This window comes from Macrosteles quadrilineatus, unplaced genomic scaffold, assembly GCF_028750875.1.
Source record: "Macrosteles quadrilineatus isolate MER2022 unplaced genomic scaffold, UCM_ALF_1.0 Scaffold_2__2_contigs__length_208266976, whole genome shotgun sequence".
Taxonomy (NCBI): Eukaryota; Metazoa; Arthropoda; class Insecta; order Hemiptera; family Cicadellidae; genus Macrosteles; species Macrosteles quadrilineatus.
The window spans coordinates 165,782,432-165,796,091 of NW_026542595.1; the positions used below are offsets into that span (position 1 = coordinate 165,782,432).

General features: G+C 35.5%; 1 protein-coding gene across 1 annotated transcript; it reads right to left on the reverse strand.

The window, feature by feature from the left end:
• Positions 1–2,801: 2,801 nt before the first annotated feature.
• On the reverse strand, positions 2,802–13,398 carry LOC128985110 (uncharacterized). The gene is made up of 4 exons (XM_054404491.1): positions 13,333–13,398; positions 6,089–6,595; positions 5,357–5,446; positions 2,802–3,161 (listed from the first exon to the last, which is right to left on the reverse strand). Exons 1-4 carry the CDS (start codon positions 13,396–13,398, stop codon positions 2,817–2,819), a joined length of 1,008 nt encoding a protein of 335 aa, XP_054260466.1. The 3' UTR covers positions 2,802–2,816.
• Between the last annotated feature and the right edge of the window lie 262 nt (positions 13,399–13,660).

A 13,660-nucleotide genomic window follows, 5' to 3' on the forward strand; every position in this document is an offset into this window, starting at 1 on the left:
CTCTCTAGGAAGTTATGAGTAGTGATTGTTAGTAATAAAAAACCAGATTTTTAGTAATTAAAAAACGGTCGTAGGTAAAGTAGTGTACGCAACTCGCGTTAATAGTCTTTACGACACTCGTAGAAGTTTTTAAGGCACTCGCCAAGGCTCGTGCCTTAAATTTTCTACTCGTGTCGTAAAGACTAACTTAACGCAATCGTTGCGTAAACTACTATTACGTAACACCAACGAACATATGGCATTTTAATACCAACATGGTTAGGTAAATCTATTTAAAATTAAATAAAATATTACCAACTAAGGATAAAAAATCTGACAACCCTAAAACAGCGTATTTTATAATTTACCTGCAGTGCCAACGGGCAAACTATATAATGAATAGGCAAAGTATATAATGAGCTCTATTTCATGCATTGCTTGGTTTATATTAGGAAATATCTATATACTAATCATTCTATAGAATTCCTGATTATATACTTTGCCTGTAACATTATATAAAGCAACTTTCCAAAGATTCACAGCGATCGGGTGGACTATATCGTAACGCACAAAAGACAAATGGATACGACCAGGGTACGACAGACGACATAGACCTATACAGGGATTTAATTAATTTTATTTTTAATTGAGTTCGTATTCAGTTTAAATTAAACTTCCCTTTCAATTTCAATGCATTAAGAGGTCTGAGTCAAATGGGGTGGGGGGTACAATTCCAGGGGGATACGATTCAGGGTCGTACATCTTCTTCTGCGTACACGAGGGGAAACAGTTCCAGGGGGTTACAATTCCGGTCCTAGAAGGAAGACTACCTTGACAGGGGGTACAATTCCAGGGGGGTACAATTCCAGGGGGGTACGATTCCGGCCCGTATAGTTATTTAGATGCCCGTGGATTTAATCGGATCACTTGTGTATAACAATATCAAAGTTTTATGAGGGAATACAATTCGGACTCGTACACGCCGTTTTGGTCGAGAAAATGATACTTCATTATGACGTCACTAACCTTTCAATTCCAGGGGGTTACAATTTCGCTCCCCCAACCGGTCACCCACATCCCACCATCACTGGGGGCGTGGATAAAGAGGAAGGGAGGCGGGGCTTAACGAATAATACAGCTTAGCGGCAATATTTTACGAACGTTGACATAATCGTTCAATTTCTCTTAGTTTGACGTGTAGCAAATGCGTCAATAATCGTTGGACGATATGTTACACCGCTTAACCTGTCACCCGGCGACCTTGGTTAATGACTCGAAAACATAAATTATCAACTATGTGAGTTACGAACGCGTTATATTAAACATCGATGGTTGCGACATCACATACAAATAGTGTTTATCAGTTCTTCATATTTTTTGTTCCGTGACGCTAGTCACAAACCAGGGACGGGTTTATACATAATTTTAGTATACGCCATTATTTTTTAGCTTTCCTCACTAATGTCAAGTTTTGACAAAAGTTTGGACACAAGCGGAATAAGTTTTTCAATCGAATCTACTCCAAATGACCAAATGTTGCCGATACGCAACGCAATTCACTGTGGAACTTAGATGCGTGTTTAATTACATCACTTGCAATATAACAAAGACCGTCAATAATATCAATTTATTCTGAATATCTAGTTAAAGGCATCTTAGTCAAAAATTGAAACAAGAATAATTAGTAAATATCTTACTCGGCATAAACTATGATATTTACATCACCAGAAAAACAGCCAATAAGAGATTTTTGTGCACAATCCCCATGTTTACCCTTAGAATAGGGTAAATCGGAGAAGATTGTGTTTTAGTGTTTTACATTTCAACGGACAGCTCCGTATTGATCATTTGGACAAGACATTCTCAAGACTAGTGCTAATTCAATGGTTGATAATGGTGAATATAATTGTTGAACTTAACAAACAACAATGCAGTGAGTTGTATATGAGTAGGGCCTACTGTAGTTTAACATGGATGTAGTTTAACCTTTGTTAGTCAAAACTTACCTCGGAAGTCATTGAATATAGATTTTTGTTTCCATCCACGCCAGTTGCATTAATAAACGTGTTTTCGAGGGATGGCCCAGGTACTGTTAATATAACGACAACCTGATGTAAGAGAGCATCATTGGTTGACAGCCCAAATGGCAACTGGGTCTGGAAAAGATCTCGTCCAGCTTCCTTCAGATTTGAAGACGAGCAATATAAACACTGCCCATATTCAATGATATATAATTACATAATACCGTATTCGTCAGGATACATCTAGTCTCATGAAGGCTGATTGGGTACGGTATGTAGTTATTTATTTTTTGTGTAGAGAAAACTTTGGAGGCTTAGTATAATCCATGTGGCCTACTAATTAATTAGAAACGCCAAATTAAGCATCGATGCGGTTGCTTACTCTGTAAGTTAAGGTAAATGCTTCCTGTCACAAACAAATAATAAATGTTTTCAACCAATACAAAAAAATTACATGATAATAAATTATACCAAACAACTATTCCTGAATTTCGATATCTGGTCACCAAGACGCTAGTCTTTCACTACTCTCTTCCACTCTTCGATTCATCATAAGAAAATGTGGTTTTTCATAGTTAAATATATTACAAATATTCCAAACTTTAATTGAAGTTGTACCATAGTCTATACCATAGTACCATAGTCTGGCTTTAGCTATTCCAAGGGTGAGACATCTACTAAGGGAGTGTGATTTATCTACGGTTTTACTTACCAAGGAGAATTGCACAATAATATTTTACTCAAAAGATTTTATTTGGTTTTCACAGTACAAAAGTATATTAAAGCTTTGGTTCACTAAAATAAGATGGACTACAACTATTTGTAATCAACTGATTTAGAGGGCGAGTAATAGTCTAAAGATTTGGATGGAGTGTATTCGGCAGACTTTGCTGGATAGTCGTAACTACTATAACTGTAGGGTGCCTCTATGCTTTTTACAGGATAATCTATGCTCTTGGTGGGATAATCTATGCTCTTAGAAGGATAGTCTATGCTCTTGATCGGGTAGTCGATGCTTTTCCCGTAGTGATGTTTGGGGGGTGGGTGGTGAGCGTGTCCTATTTTCTTCACGACAGCGTTGAAGCCGTTGTGGTCATCAGCGGTATATTCAACAATCCTGATGGTGCCGTCGGGTTCTACAAGAGAGTACATACCCTTGACCTGAAAACAAGAGAATTGGGTGATAAACAATTGGCTGATTATATCAAAGTTAAATAATGCTGTATCCCTATCCGTAGCAGGCAACCTACTCATTGTAAAACAAAAACAGAGTCTGTGAGTATGAAGTTCTGCTGCAGTGAGAGTACACAAATCGTTTGCGGTTTGGTTACTTACCAACAACCTTCCATTACATGGAATGCCTGATTATGTCAATGTTTATTTATAAGTTTGCAAATAAGAATAACATTTGAACTGTCAGTTTGTGTTCAGTGATTTTAGTAACTAATAGTCTTCAACCACTGAATGAAAAGAGCGTCGGCTGAGGGGTTACCTGAAAATGGAGCAAGCCCTACAGCTGGTTGTAAGTTGAATAAGAGTCAGATTGACTTGCTCAATTTTAAGAGCGACGAGCATTGTGTGACTATCAAGAAATAATGGAGTATCTGCTAGTGAATTTTTGAGATGGAACAGGCATCAAAGTCTAAATTGAAAAAAAAAATTAAAAACAAAATCATAATCATCACATTGGATCTGAAATTCTTACTTTACTGCCATTTTTAATTTCTCCTCCTATACCATAGTACATGGAGAAAGTATTGCTTTCGTCAAAATTTTCGGGTTTAGTATTTGAGCAGACATATCCGTTTTGGGCCCCCAAAAAAGCGATTTTTGAAGTGATGCCTGTGTATTTGACATTTGTGTCTGTATGTTTGTGTGGATGTGTACAGAGCTACAGAGCGCCGGTAGTCCGATTTTGATGAAATTTGGTATGTATGTACCATTGTATCTCCAGGTGTTTTTATTTTTTTATGAAATATTGTTTTTTAATTGTGAATTTTCCATAAAACCCATCAATAGTACAAAAATCTAATTTTCCCGAACGATTTTGACACAAATTTAGTACTGTATAGTCCTTATAATTAAAAACAAAATAACACAATCCCCGCATTGATGTAAAAATACTGCTCAGAAGTTATTGCGACGTTTGTGATTTTCCCTATAAAATATCATAGTTACTCCCACCGCCTAGGGAGTGTATATTCAACAATCCTGATGGTGCCGTCGGGTTCTACAAGAGAGTACATACCCTTGACCTGAAAACAAGAGAATTGGGTGATAAACAATTGGCTGATTATATCAAAGTTAAATAATGCTGTATCCCTATCCGTAGCAGGCAACCTACTCATTGTAAAACAAAAACAGAGTCTGTGAGTATGAAGTTCTGCTGCAGTGAGAGTACACAAATCGTTTGCGGTTTGGTTACTTACCAACAACCTCCCATTACATGGAATGCCTGATTATGTCAATGTTTATTTATAAGTTTGCAAATAAGAATAACATTTGAACTGTCAGTTTGTGTTCAGTGATTTTAGTAACTAATAGTCTTCAACCACTGAATGAAAAGAGCGTCGGCTGAGGGGTTACCTGAAAATGGAGCAAGCCCTACAGCTGGTTGTAAGTTGAATAAGAGTCAGATTGACTTGCTCAATTTTAAGAGCGACGAGCATTGTGTGACTATCAAGAAATAATGGAGTATCTGCTAGTGAATTTTAAGATGGAACAGGCATCAAAGTCTAAATTGAAAAAAAAATTAAAAACAAAATCATAATCATCACATTGGATCTGAAATTCTTACTTTACTGCCATTTTTAATTTCTCCTCCTATACCATAGTACATGGAGAAAGTATTGCTTTCGTCAAAATTTTCGGGTTTAGTATTTGAGCAGACATATCCGTTTTGGGCCCCCAAAAAAGCGATTTTTGAAGTGATGCCTGTGTATTTGACATTTGTGTCTGTATGTTTGTGTGGATGTGTACAGAGCTACAGAGCGCCGGTAGTCCGATTTTGATGAAATTTGGTATGTATGTACCATTGTATCTCCAGGTTTTTTTATTTTTTTATGAAATATTGTTTTTTAATTGTGAATTTTCCATAAAACCCATCAATAGTACAAAAATCTAATTTTCCCGAACGATTTTGATACAAATTTAGTACTGTATAGTCCTTATAATTAAAAACAAAATAACACAATCCCCGCATTGATGTAAAAATACTGCTCAGAAGTTATTGCGACGTTTGTGATTTTCCCTATAAAATATCATAGTTACTCCCACCGCCTACCCACGATATAGGTTGTTGACAAGCTAATGTGAGAAAATATGTTTCAGATTGCTTATTTAGAGCTGTAACTCACCTTGTCTCCATCCCGATGTTCCCATTGTTGTTTGATATCCCCGGTGTGAGGGTCATGAACCCCGTACTTGAACTCGTACTTCGGGTAGTGCTGCAACAAACGCACATTGATAGAAAAACACAATAGATGTTCTACTTACGTACATTTATGATCCCAAAGTAAAATGTGGAGCATGGTGTGTTTCTTGTTGGCCACGTTTGATTGCGCTAATGGCGAACTGCATTTTTTCTCTTGATCTAGGGAAGATGTCACGTTGATTGTTGTTAAATTCAAGTAAAGCTGGTTAGATATTGTATGTGTGTCTTAAACGTTTGTTCAGATGAATAAAAAAGCTAAAGCTGACTGGGCTGAAATTGTAAAAAAGGTGTAATAATGGGAAATGAATACCGAATAAATGCATCGATGTTGTCTAGACTCAACTTCCATTGGGTTTGTGTCTTTGAAACGTTCATGAATAGTGTTTACGCGTAAAGATTGTAATTGTTGAATTCCTATAATTTTGCGTGTGAACAAAGATGTACTTGAACACTCTATAAATATACGGTCTTAGTAGAAGATGATGAGGATGAAGTCTGAGGAGTAGACACTACTTTTATGCTTAAACTAGTTTGTTGGTGTATTCTGTTATGTATTGTTACCATAAACAAGTATTTTCTTTGTTAAACTCAACTTACAATTATTATAATATTTATTAACAAATGAAATATTTTCGAAATGTCCTCAAATACTTACGTAATGCTCGTGGTCATGATGAGGTGCGTAACTCGCGTATTCAGCTCCGTCAAACTCCGTCTTGAACAGCCCAGGAGAGATCACCGGAACTCCATACGACAAACCCCCAGATTTCGAGGGGTACCCGTACTCATACCCGGATTTGGAAGGGTACCCGTACTCATACCCGGACTTGGAACGGTACCCTATTGACTTCGACGGGGAATCCAGGTAGGGGGATTTGCTGTGGTACGGGTACTCCGGGACTATTATTGGCGAACCTTTAAGAGAATACTGGGGGACCAGGGGTGCCCCCTTGTACTGGTCTGGTACGATGATGGGAGCCAGTAGGACGTACTGGGGGGCTGGTAGATCGTGGTGCTCATGGGTATCGTAGACTTCCTCCGAGTGGTACTCTCCACTGTCGTCGTCGTGGGAGTAGTCCTCATCTGAGGGTGCGGGTGATGGTGAGGGGGAGGGTGATGGTGCCGACGACACGAGCGCCAGCACGGCTGCTGTTAGTAACGTCTGCAACGGAATAAAGACAAAATGTGAGCTACAACAAATGTAATTTGTTTATTAGTGTTTATATTACTTTACCAAAAAGTATATACAGTGTGTAAATTAAGTCTTTAAAAAATCTATTTTATTAAACCGAAACAGATAGAAATATTCTGTTTGTGGCGTTGACTGTTAACAAAGGTTCCGTAATTTTTTACATCAAAAAAATATTTTTCAACCCCTTTAACAAGGTAGGGGTATTTATAACCCCCCATCAGAGTAGGTGGTAGGGGGTGACTTATTTTTTTCTAATAGCAACCCCTATTGAGTGACTCTTCATTTTGAAGGATTTGTCAAAAGATGACGCAAACCCGAGGTGGATATCTTACTGCTAGCCAAAATGACAGGTATTCTAAAGTTCGATTTACTATACACCTATGTGAAAAAGCATTCATTTCACAAATATGGAAACAAATCTGTATTTTTAACTGACTTCCCCACTACAGTACCAACAAAAGGAGGAGTTTCTCAATTTGTTTGTGGCAATGTTTTTTTGTTATTTTTTTAGCGTGAGAAAGATTCTGTTTGTGGAATTGATTGTTAACAAAGGTTCCGCTATTTTTTACAGAAAAAATGTATAACCCCCCTATCAGGGTAGGGGGTCGGGGGGTGACTTATTTTTTCAAATAGGGAACCCTATTGAGTGACATGTTTCATTTTGAAGGGTTTGTCAAAAGAAATGCCATGACGCAAACCCGAGGTAGATATTTCATCCCTAGCCTAAATGGCGGGTATTTCAAAATTAGATTTATGTGAAAAGCACCCATTTTTGAATACCCACCATTTTGGCTAGGGGTGAGATATTCACCTCGGATTTGCGTTATTGTGTTCCTTTTGACAAGAAACATGTCACTCAATAAGAGCTTCTATTTGAAAAACATAATTCACTCCCAACCCCCTACCATGATACCCCTATCATGGTAGGGGGTGGGGAGTTATACATTTTTTGTGTGTAAAAAAATAGCGGAAAATTTTTTAAGAATCATTGCTAGAAAAATAATATTTCTATCTATTTCGTTTATAAAAATACAGATTTGTTTCAAGATTTAATTTACACCCTGTATATTTGGTACAGTAATAAATTGGTTTATTTTAGTAGATAGTTATCAGTTATGGAAAACTTAAGCCTCGTCATAGGATATGTCTTTTTTTATTATATGTGGACATACAGCTATACAGTTAGGGTGCTGAAAACTACCGAGTCGTAGCATTACGCGATAAGCCATACCCATAGTTATAGTTGATTAACGATATTTGATCCCATGCCTCTAGATACAATGTTTGGACTGTATCCACTAAAACATAAATACCCGTAATAGGGCAATAAATCAGTCCCATGGACACATTTAAAACTATTTGGATTCTGCAAGTATGTTTCAATCCTAGTGGAGTGTACCTGAAAACATTTAACTAATTTAAAGCCCTTCATTTTCAAAGTGTTGGACTGGTATGAAGCTGTAGGTGATTTCGGCTCTGTACTGGTGATTATATATACCCAAAACAAGCAACTACTTACGGCATATACCAAAAAAGTAGGGGGTTACTTGAATAGCACGATGTAAAACAAGTTCTACTGTTTTGAGAATTTTTATTTACTACATAACGTAAGAGTGGAAGGGGCAGTTGTAAAAATAGTATATTTCAATACTTTCTACTCACATGTAAAACACTATCTCGCCCCGAAATGGGACTTTCGTAAATAGTATTGAACGAAACTTTTTATCACGATGAAAGAACTACATTATCAACCTTAAAAAATGATCTTATATTTCGTAATCTAACCATTTTTCTAATCGAAACACGATACGGCTTTACATTTAATTTTAGTGTTAAAATCAGCTGATTGTAACTTTGTTTATGTCAGGTAAAGTATTGTTTGTGTAGCGAAAGTAATGTTTATATCAGGAAAAGTCAGCTGATCACTATTTGTTTTTTGTGTATGGAAATTGAAGATTTTCGAATACAGACTTATGTTTTCTCCATAAGGATAACATGGAAACTTCATATGCCACTGGGGCAGAGCTCTGATGGATTTTCTTGAAACGCTGCCTATTGCACCTAGAGCTTAATAATTAGAACCTCCATTTCGATTACTGTACTGAGTTGTTATGGCTTTGTAATTTTTTAGATATTGTGATTAGTTAGTTGTATTTGCCTTTCATAAGTATAGATTTTGATCAAACTTGCAAAAGTTTATTGATTTTCTAGCAAATCATAATTATTTTGCTATAAACACACTTTATTACCCTCCCTTTAGCAGCAAATGTAGGTTCTCGTTAAAGCAAATATTATTTATAAATTTAAGTGAAAAACAAATCAGGCAAATGGAAATTGGCTTAGTCTGCAGGTTTGTGGTTTCGGGGATACAAACAAGAGTTTTCTTATTTTTAAACCCTACAGTGATAAAGGCTGATGAAATCGTAGGATGTAATCGTATATTATTTCTAAATGAATACACGATATTTTATCAGTTTGGAATCTCAAACGAATGCATGGAGATGTTGGAAACAACATATTCTTGAAAATGTTCAAAGTCGTTGCCAATTAACACAATATTTTGTCCAAAATAGGAAAAAATGGGAGAACAAATGGGGCCGCTGAGGTGTAATGTACCAATCGCAAGGGTAGTACACCGAGTGTAGTCCCGAGCATTGGTAATGGTAGGTTGCAGCGGTAGGACAATGTCGCTACCAACACCTAGCGGCTTCGGTCCTCCCTTGAGTGTTGATGGCTCGCCCGCTGTATATATGCCGCCGCGAAGACACCACTTTCCGACGAGAACCAACTATTACAAACAACCCTCAAACTGACACTATGTTAGTTAGAGGATTACAGTTTTGCTAAAAACCAGTATTAAATCAATTACTAACAATTAATTATGGTTTACATAATTTAATTTGTTAATACCCCCAACGCAGCAAACCTGCAGACTAAGCGAATTTCCATTCGCCTGAATTGATTTTCAATTAAATCTATTCAAATAGCATTAGGTTTCATTTGTACCTAGGTTATCTGTCCACTGGGAGGGTAATAAAGTGTGTTTTTGTGAAATATTAATAGCTTGGTATAAAATAAATAGATTTGCCAATTTTGATTCAAATATAGCCATAAACAAGCAAACTAAAACAATTTATGGAGAATAACCATAAGAATAACATGGAAATTTTAAAAATTACAATTTATTCTATTTTCTCCGTAACCAATAACCGCACACAAACACTCCTACATACTAAATTATTTGTTTTTTTAGTTATTTGAAATGGTGTAAAGAGAAATTGTGAAACTTTATGTTTTGAGAGTCAAAAATGATAAAACCCTATTTTTACCCCATAGCCCTGTTCCCATACCAAAAACAAGTATTAAATCAATTATTAAAAACAATTAATTATGGCTTCCATCATTTAATTAATTAAAATGAACAACAGCTGGTCGATGCAAACAACAACCTGTTTTTTACCCACTGTATTTACTCATTGACTAACTTGGTAAAAACCATCATGTAATCGGCAGAAATCAGAAATTTAGATCAGCACAATCTGTAGGTGGCTCACATCAACTAAGACAAATGTTATTAAAAACCTGGCTAGTCAAAGCTACAACTTTAACATGGGGATGGAATGTCTAGATTTACTTGAAGAAGGTCTGTTACATTGTGTTGTTTACATTATGCAAATTTATGTGTTACCTTTGACTATTAATACAACGTGTTACTTAGTAAGAGGTTTATGTTTAGTAAGGTAATACTGTACATGTTATGTAGAATTTTCATCATATTTTTCTTTGAAGTTTCAGGTGAACAACCTAACTGCGCAACCATTAATTTACCTCAGAAACTATTGGATTCAGAGAAAACATTAAATGAAAACTTCATTTGTTTGATAAAAAAACAGGGCTTTAAAGACTGTGAATATATCTGTTTCTTGTAATAAATCCAACTACTGCATTATTCCTAATTGTATTCTAAGCTGCTAATTTTACTTATAAATCCCTTAAATTTAAGTGGCAAATATTGTATACCTTTTTTGGATGTTTCTAAATCTTCCTTTACAAAAATAAGGTACGTATTGCTACTGTAGTAGTCCTATCAAGCAATTAAGTCAATGAATTTAAGGTATTACTAAACTGTCCGTATATATTGTACTGATATTTTTATACATGATAAGAATTATAATTTCCACAATCTTATCCAGATGTATCAAGACCTTCCATACCCATTTTGTTCTATTCTACCTTAATTTATTCTTAAAGAACTCTGGTCGCTATGGTCTCTTTCTTCTTTCTTGGATTTCCCTAGTATTATAGTCACTTTAAAGAAGCCTACAATAAATTATTTATATACTAATGTATTCCTTCTGTTTCTAACTGTTTATATTTGAACAAAAGTGTATAGTTGGTGTGGACAATAACATTTTATATGTCAACAAAGGTTAATACAGATTAAGTTGGTGGTAACACTACTTGCAGTTATGATTTAAACATGCACTTACAAGATGTTTCACTTTTGTAAAACAAAAGTTGTTTCGATTCTTTAATCATTTGCTAACGAAAAGTAATGAACATTTTGTATTTACATAAAACTACGGTACCGTACGCTAAATATGGAAAAAATTTTATTTTTCGAGTTACTCGTAATAACAAATATAGCAGTGAAGCCAAAATATAGCATTATTGTTAGTTAAACCACGCTCTTCAACAGAGTTAATTTGTTCGATCTTATATTGATTTAAATTCACTTGGGATAATATATCAGGAACTAGCTAAGATGGACTTAGATGTTAGTTTTCAATCATAGTTAGTTACGTTTTTCCGTGGATCGTAAAGATATATTGTTTACCTACGACCGTTTTTTAAAGTAGCCATTTCAGTCCAGTTCTTAGAATTGAAAAGTTTCACTTTACAGCTGTTTACTTTCATATCCGCATAGTTTCATTTCATATCCGCATAGTTTTCTCATATCCACACAGGTAACGGACCAATGAGGTTCAAGTATTGAGAGAAAAGAATTAAAATTGTAATGCTTCGAACGTCAACTAATCAGCTGATCAGCTGATCAGTTGACCAATTTAATTTTTGATCCGACTTGTTCATGTTGATACTCGCGTATTCTTAATTAAGTTGGTGGAAGTCCAAAAATAAATGAAATATTTGCCGAATTGTACCTGATACAATATTATTTATGGTAAGAATGCTGCTAGCAATGTAATATTTAACGAAGTTTAACAAACACGTAATTACAGGAAATCAGCTGATTATACAACAAGTCGTTGCATCACTTTCAGTGGCAATGACAATACACGAAAACATAACCTCTCTAAAAAGTTATCAGTAGATATTGTTAGTAATTAAATCCAGATTGATAGTAATTAAAAAACGGTCGTAGGTAAAGTAGTGTACGCAACTCGCGTTAATAGTCTTTACGACACTCGTAGAAGTTTTTAAGGCACTCGCCAAGGCTCGTGCCTTAAATTTTCTACTCGTGTCGTAAAGACTCACTTAACGCAATCGTTGCGTAAACTACTATTTTATTTTAGAGATACTAAAGAGGAAGAGAATTTATGATAATTACTATGGGTATTTTTAATTTGTTGCTTCTGAACTAAAGGAGTATTTATAAAAATATGTCGTTACAAGAATTGTGTTTGGACTAACCCATTTTGTAAATGTTAGAAAATCCAATGTCGCTTCGATAAATGAATTTTAAATATTAATAATACTAGTACATATAATAATAGTTGTGTAGCCTAATACATCTAATAATTATTATTATGTTCTTGTGACTTGGGTCTATCTTTGACGATGGATACTGAAGTTGATGTACTAATATGAACCAATTATAGCAACTTTTCATTAAAGAAGAACATATCTGCATGAACAACTCTAGTGGGATTGTAATGTTTTAATTTAACCTACCGGTAACCGTTTTAGGCTATGTTATGCCTAGGCTAGGTTAGGTTTTTGTTAGATCAATTGTAATAAAAGTAGGCTTATCTCACATTTTTCATAGTTTAAATATTTCTTAATGTTTATTAAATTACTAATGTAATAATGTTTTTTAATAGTTTGTTTTGTAAATAGGTGTAACCAATAATATTTCTACCCAATTACCGTACCTAGGTTAGCTTACCCACTTACCGTATTTAGGTTAGGTTATCCATTGAAAATATTTCAGCAACACAATTACAGTTATAAATATACATTACTATTTTATTTCATACACAAAGGGATAGACATGTAAATATAACAACTAACTAAATAATTAAAACATATTTATTTACAGTATTACATTTGTTTGAATGTTTGTTTATTAGTCTACAATAGCTTCTCTGACAGCTCGAGCTCCAACCGACAGCAGCTGTTGGATCATCGACGATCAAGCGGGCAGCGATGACGTCAGGCTGCCGGAAAAGGAAGATAACTTTTGGTGGAAACATCTGGGTTTAAAGTTCTAGAACATTCCATGGTCTCCATAGCAACCAAATCGGGTATAAATACAGCAGTCCACGGGCCAGTCTTCACTTCACGAGTTGACAGTCAGCGCTGCGGGTGTAAACCATTTGCCAGGCGCAAATAAAACAATAATTAATAGTAATCAAATTTGTATTTGTGAAAGAAAATAAAAACAAAGAATAAGGTCAGTCCCAATTGTGTAAGGTAATTTGAATTAGACAAGTAAGTAGGATAGAAATTAGAATAGGCCTACACACAAAGCATTTGTCAGGCCCCGGCAGACCGCTGGTGCTGCGGCTTTGACACTCAACACTCACGCACATTCGGTAGTTGTCTGGCACCTTTTTAAAGAGTGCTGCGACCGAAATAACACTTACAAGTAGTGGCACTAAACAATTTAACTCCATACAAAGCATTTGTCAGGCCCCGGCTGACCGCTGGTGCTGCGGCTTAACACTAAACAAGCACGCATATTTGGTAGTTGTCTGGCACCTTATTTTAAGAGTGCTGCGACCAAATAACACTTACACATAGTGGCTCTGTATAACTTAACATTATATCTCACATTTCACACATTCTGCAGTT

Bases quoted from the DNA above. Each gene is read 5' to 3' on its own strand.
- LOC128985110 (XM_054404491.1), bottom strand. From the start codon at position 13,398: ATGTGCGTGAGTGTTGAGTGTCAAAGCCGCAGCACCAGCGGTCTGCCG. The intron at 6,596-13,332 runs GTGTGTAGGCCT...ATTCCGTTGCAG, and splicing joins CGGGGCCTGACAAATGCTTT to ACGTTACTAACAGCAGCCGT. The intron at 5,447-6,088 runs GTAAGTATTTGA...CGTTTGTTGCAG, and splicing joins ATCATGACCACGAGCATTAC to CACTACCCGAAGTACGAGTT.